This window comes from Helobdella robusta (genome assembly GCF_000326865.2).
Source record: "Helobdella robusta unplaced genomic scaffold HELROscaffold_28, whole genome shotgun sequence".
In the NCBI taxonomy this organism is placed as follows: Eukaryota; Metazoa; Annelida; class Clitellata; order Rhynchobdellida; family Glossiphoniidae; genus Helobdella; species Helobdella robusta.
The window spans coordinates 1,877,379-1,884,700 of NW_008704435.1; the positions used below are offsets into that span (position 1 = coordinate 1,877,379).

Here is a 7,322-nt window from a genome sequence, read left to right on the forward strand (position 1 = left end):
TCGTCCGTATAGCCATATTTCTGACCTGCTACATTATTCAATTAAACTTTTTTGAGGTTTAAATTGTGTTTACTGTGTTATTCCCCGTATTTTTTCACGATAAATTTGGCATTTTTTACTGGTTTTAAATTGTTTTCATGTGTTTTTTTTTCAAAAACAAAATGTGTCATGGAGTTTCTTTGTTGAAAACAAACTGTTCAATTAAAATTTAAAAGAGAAAATAACTCAATTCTTCCCAGCAAACACAATAAACAAATTTTCTTGCAGACAAATCTCAATAAATCACCAGAGAGTCGCCAATCCAATCCTATCACTATGTATGACACTTTGAAATCAAAGCAGTTTTAAATAATTTTGAAGATGTTGAGAGCTTCGCGAGCCAAAAATTAAATGGAAACCTTTCAATTAACTGAAAGTTGATCTGCCAATTGAACGATGTGAAGAATAAAAGTGGTAATTTATGATTTAAACGATAATGAAAGGCCATTACTACTACTACTACTACAACTACTATTACTACTTCTACTACTACTACTACTACTACTACTACTTCTACTACTACTATTACTACAACTTCTACTACTACTACTACTACTACTGCTGCTGCTGCAGCTACTGCTGCTACTAGTACTACTACTATTAATACGACTGCCACAACTACTACTATTACTACCACAACAACTACTACTAATACTGCTACTGCCATTACAACAACTTCTACTACTGCTACTACTACAACTTCTACTACTGCCACCACTACCCTGAAAACATTTGCATACACGAGCAAACAAACAGATATCTACAATATCTACATCGCAGAGTTTTTGTATGCGTACGTGCGGTCGCATGTTCTTGTGTGCTTACATTGTCTGGGAATACATGAACTAAATAATATTGTATTTTTTTTTTATTTTATTTATCTTTATTACATTTGTCAGATTGTATCTTGTTTGACTGAACTCAAACCAAGGACAATGCAATAAAAGTAAATTTTCAAAACGAAATCTAAATTTTTTTTCGTTCAGTTTCGTGAGTCAGTGTGTTATTATTCAATTCATTTCCAACATCATTGTAGAAGCAATTTTCATTGCAAATCACACAAAGCCCATGTGAGCACGTGTCAATCTACCAGTCTGACTGACATGTGATAGGTGAAAATCTGTTTGCATTTGAAGCCAGGCAATGTTACAGCAAGACCAAACGCCTTAGCCACTACACCAATACCGGCTCTATTTTTATCATTATTAGCGCTGTCGTCATCACTGCCTCTAGCAATATCGTCATCTTCGATCATTGTCATTTTATCCTTGTACGATTTCAAGTTTGTATTTGCTCTTGCACACGGAACATTATTGAACTGTTTGTGTGTGTGTGTGTGTGGACGTGACGTGTGTGTGCGTGCGCGTGTACTATGTGTACGACAAATTATGTAACTAATCAGCATGTAACATGTGTTTGTGTGTGTGTGTGTGCGTGTACGCGTTGGATTAAGTTCATAAGTTAGTTACTATGAGTAGAAACTTAAAAATGTATACCAAATACCTTAATTAATTTTTTGAACCGAAAACAATGTAATTCTTATATAAGATAAGACATATTACATAGTATCACAACTCCCTAGCATAATTCCAACTCACTGAACTATGTAAAGAGTTCAGCGTTCAAACTTGTTCCTCTAACTGAAACTATCATTTTTATCCATTATCCTTTTCAATGCTCCTAATAGAATAATTTTTTGTCTAGAGTTATTCCGAAAAATGTGATGTTTTTGAGGCATTTCTTCCTAGAATTCATCAGCTGATAGTTTTTTTGATTTTTTTTTCACTCCTGGATTTATTACATTACTAAACCTGAAAAAACCTTATCGCAAGAAAATTATTGCTGTATCATGTGTTTAGATACTTCTTATAAAAAAATGTTCTCTTATCTATGTCTATGCGAATTGCATGGGACTTTAAGTTTTTACATTGTTTATTTACTAAGGTGTATAACAATCACTCAATCACAGAATCTTGATTTAATTAATAAAAAAATTAAAAATAATAGCAAAATTGTTGTTAAAGGAATATTTTTAAATTTTTGTTAAATGAAATAAAAGAAGAATAGCAGTGAGTATTATAGACTCGAATAGTTTCGATTTATGTTATTCATTGTTAGCATAACATTATTTCGATATATTATTTTTATTATGTTTGGTATGAGATGCCATAGTTATTTTATTACGTAAATTAATAATGATTAAGCAGGGTTGAGATTTATTAAATTAAAATTACATATATGAAGAAGTTTAAAAATTAGAGAAAACATTTCACAGCATGCTCTGATGAAATTTAAATAAAACATGCTTAAAAAACTGAAGTGGCTAAAAATAAGAATTGTGAATTTCAAAAAAATTTTCAGTAGAAATGGAAAAATGAGTGAAAAGAATAAAACTAAAATAGCCGCATACTAACTACAAAGTGTTAAGACACTTGGTAAAGTTTATTTTTAAGAAACCAAAATAACTTTTCTCTTCCGTAATAACACTAGTAGTGCTGACTGCCATATAACATGTGATCTGTGATCATTATGTATTTTGGTGTGCCGATTCCAAAAATCATATCCATTTTAATCAGTCACGTCTACTTTTTGCTCAAAATGAAAAAAAAACCGAATCGATATTACCATTGATAAGTGTATAGATAATGTTATAAAAAATTAACAATGTAGAAAACAAATGCATAAATACTATATGAATCTATAAAAAATGAAATATAACGAACATTACTGGATGAACCACTTGTCAGTACTCCAAGAGTGTTGCTTCCTCCTCTACATATAAAATTCAGACTAATGAAACAGTTCGTCAGAGCTTTGGATCAATATAGACTGTGCTTCAAATATTTGTGTACTTAATTGTCTACTCTATCTTGTGAAAGATTGAAAACTGGTATATTTGATGGTCCACAAACTAGGTTCCTGATCAAAGACAAAGAGTTCATTAAAACCATGAAAAAATAGAAAAACATGCTTGGTCTGCTTTGTCTGATACGATTAGAAATTTTCTAAGAAACTTCAAATCTTTAAGCGTAGAATTTGTTGATGACTTTTCATAAACTGGCAGCAAACATGAGCGTAAAATTGCATTCTCTTCATAGCCACTCACATGACTTCCCATCAAACCTGGGAGCCATAGGTGAAGAAGGACGTTTCCACCAAGACATCAAAACAATGAGCGTAGATAGCAAGACAGATGGGACATAAGAGTGATAGCAGACTGCTTTTAGTGTGTACACTGTACAGCGTGAAAAGCCTAATAAAAAATATTCAAAAAAATCAAAATAGAAAAACTTCCATCCTATTAATTGAATTTAATTGTTTCAATGGACAGATTCGTTTTATAGAAGAAATAAATAAATGAAACTATAGATAAATTTTATTTGTTAAGTTGTTATTGTTACATTGTATTGATTTATTACGAACAATTTCTTAATGTACATCAATGTTAATTTGGTTAAAATCTCGATAAAAGAACTATCATTTGTGCCAAAATTTGACATTTCACATAATTTTTTTTCTCATTTAGACCAGTGTATCAAGGTCTTTTCCGAAGCAGCACTTTGTAAACTTTATAAAACTTTTCACAAGCAATTCAAACAAAATTTCACTGTTATTTTAATTTAGAAAAATTGTTCAGATGTTTGAATAAAATAAGAGACTATGATTTCACACCAATGTGTCGTTGTCTCGGGAGCAAAGTTGTATTTAACTGAGTAGTTGGGGAAAATTGTTAAACGAGTTCAGTTTAAAATGTGTTGAATATATGAATTAGGCTAAACTGGAATAGAAAAAACATAATATAACACAACAGAACGCACCTATNAATTTAAAAATTGAAAAGCATGACTTCAAAATTATTAAAATTTGCTGAAATGAATATTTTAATTAAGAATATTTTAATTAAGTTAAGTTATGAAAATGTAACACACAAAAATCACAAACAAAGCTTTGCAAGCAATGCAACGCTACAAACACGCGGTGAAATTTCCAATTTAGGGGCAAACATAATGGAAAGATATAAATAAGAAATTTCATGACGACAGGATGGAATGGGAGGAGGGAGAGGTTGTTGCCGCCTGCTCTCTATGCTCTGAACTGTCCGCTGAATATTTTTAAACATGCCAAATCAAACTTTTCAAATTTTATTTATATATTTATTTTTATATTATTAATTAATTAATCAATTAGTTAATTTAATTATTTTATTTCCATTTCAAAGATGTGTATATGTTTTTATTTTCATTGATTAAGAACATTTTGATAGAGGCTTACGGGTTTTTATCGCCGGCGCTAATAAATCTCTATGCTATTTTCAAATGTTATGTTGAATTGAAATTAAACGACAATTAATAAGCAAAAACGAAAAAAATTAAACAGAAATAAAACAAAATAAGAAAATAAAATAAGAAAAATAAAGACCAACAGAAGATAAGGCGAGTGGGGAGTAGTAGGAAGACCTGTTGTTTCAGCGTACGGCTAGAATATAATAAAAAATAAAAATAAAAATTAAAAAAATTAAAAAAAGACACAAAAATTATATAATTAAAACTATTTTACATTTCCGAGAAATATTTCATGTCTGCTTTGCAACTACACGCATTCTCCTGACATCGTGAATATTTTATTAGTGAAAAAATCCAATCAATCATTTTTTTCATATATCCAACTTACTCTATAGGATTTTAGCAGGGCTTTAATAATAGAGTAAGCGAGCGACTAATTGCGGAAAGTTTGAATGGAAGTATGTTCCACCAACGTGTGTCTGTATGTGTGTGTGTGTGTGTGTGTGTGTGTGTGTGTGTGTACATGAATTGTATGCGTGCGTGCGAGTTGTTTGTGTGTGCGTGTGCGCGCGCGTTTTAGGCCTACGCATGTGTTGTGTGTATGTGTGTATGTGTTTTGTTATGAATGTGTTGGGTTTTGCATGTCATTTTCTCGTTTTAAGAAATTTTTTTAGCTTGGTGTCACATAGCATGAGTTTGAACGCAAGATCGTCACCTTTTAAATTATTGTAATCATTATTATCTGCGTCACCATCGTCATCATCTTCACCATCACCACCATCATCATCATCATCATCATCACCATCATCTTTACTATCATCTTCACCATCACCACCATCATCATCATCATTATCATCACCATCATCTTTACTATCATCTTCACCATCACCACCATCATCATCGTCGTCATCATCGTCAACAACAACATCATCATCATCTATTTATTTACAACGTATTAATAAGATGATTTTACATTTGGCAGCGAGTTCAACAAACTGAGAGTGAGAAATATTTGACCTGGATCATCATCATCATCAGCACCATCATCATCAGCACCATCAGTATCAGTAGACACCACATGATAAGATCTTCTTCATTATACTTTTACATGCGAGTCCCACCTATTTCGAGATGTTAACAACGTTCTGATGCCATTCGTCCAACCAGTCTAGGTCGTAATTTCGTTTCGATCACTCAAATTATCAAGTTTTAACAATTTCAACTTTTAATTTTTGTCAACTCGAGAGGTTGTTTAATCAGTATTTTAAAATACATCAAACAAATAGCTGAAGAAAGTCTACTATTAAGCACTTTTAAGACACAAGTCACTGACTTTAATATGAAATACAAGATTCGAACGGCGAAGCAAATGTGCCCACCATGGTATCAAATATTCATCAACATTAAGATTGGCAACATATAAAAACACACACACAAACACACACACACATATATATATATATATATATATATACACATACAGACACACACATAGAAAAACAATGGAGAAATGAAGAAATAACATTCTTTAAAATTTTTAAAAGATGGATAACCGTAAATGTACTTTGAACAGCACCACAACAATATGTTAAAAGATAAATTTCTTTGGCAAATTAATAATTAACAGACCAAATAGCCATATTCCATTCATTTCATATTGCGAATTATAAACCCTTACTGAAAAATTTACCAAATCACCAAAAATTGTCACTTGGCTCTGACACTTTATTCTCAACTAATAAATTTGAAAATCTTTCGATTCATTATTTAGATTTGTGTTCATATAATTAAATATTATTTATGTTTTGAATGTCCTACTTTTTAGCCTGATGTCTGATTAACAAACTAACATTTGGCACATTAATATTGTGAACAACTTTGGAAGATATATGTAGAAAGTTACAATTTTGAGCATTTGTGTGAACACACACACACATACATATATACACACACAAACACACCACACACACACACACACAAACCCATATACAAACACAATCATTCTGACACATAAAATCAAACACACACACACACAACGTAGTGACACGAACAAGTGCACACAATTTTTGGCTGGGCTGTGACACAAACACAGACACACACACACACACAGTTACACACACACACACACACACACACACACAGTTACACACACACACACACACACACACACGTCAACAACATCTCATAAACTATCAAAACATGAATGCCACACATCAGATTAAAAGACGCTGACGAGGTTGAGCCCACAACGAACGACTTTCATTTTGCCACTTAGCAGAAAACGCACGTAAGTTCAACGACTTGTATATGACATCATGACCTTTGTTTGCCATAGACAATGAGTAAAAATTCAACTAAAAAGGAAGCAAACAAGTTAATTGTTTATTATTTATTTAGATAAATAAGAATAAATAAATATATACTTATGTTCTTATATTCATTCATGTGTGTTTCTGAAAAAGAGAGAGAGAGAAAGAGAAAGTGTGTGTGTGGTGTGTGTTGTGTGTGTGTGTGTGTGTGTGTGTGTGTGTGTGTGTGTGTGTGTGTGTGTGTGTGTGTGTGTGTGTGTGTGTAGATAGTCATTTCCTTTAACATTGTTTTACTAAACATAACACAAATTATCGTGAGCTTTTTTTTTAACCAAAATCTAGAATGATTATTTTTCGATTTTTCATCGGTTGATATCAAAGGCATATAAATTATAGAGACATTTATAACTCTGGATCTCTTAATTTTGCCAGCCAAACAAACGCTGTAACCTAATCTATAAAAAAAAATCAGCCTAACGTTATCTGAGTCTATCTGGGTAAGAAAATCAAAAAAATTTCAATTAGATAGCAACAATCATGATAGAATAATGATCATTATTCCAAAAAATTAAATGATATTCGTTAAAAAATTGTCAATTTTTGGTTCTCGAAGTCCTTATAAAAGTTGTAAAAAAGAAAAAATATCAAGTTTTGAATTTTGAAAGCCATTCAGGAAAATTTAATTATTTTT

General features: G+C 31.5%; 1 protein-coding gene across 1 annotated transcript; it reads right to left on the reverse strand.

Annotated features, from left to right (window-relative positions):
• Nucleotides 1–1,120: 1,120 nt before the first annotated feature.
• On the reverse strand, nucleotides 1,121–6,237 carry HELRODRAFT_174056 (hypothetical protein; the record flags this gene model as incomplete). Its single annotated transcript, XM_009020606.1, has 3 exons — nucleotides 1,121–1,357; nucleotides 3,163–3,292; nucleotides 6,173–6,237. 3 exons carry the CDS (start codon nucleotides 6,235–6,237, stop codon nucleotides 1,121–1,123), a joined length of 432 nt encoding a protein of 143 aa, XP_009018854.1.
• Nucleotides 6,238–7,322: the final 1,085 nt, after the last annotated feature.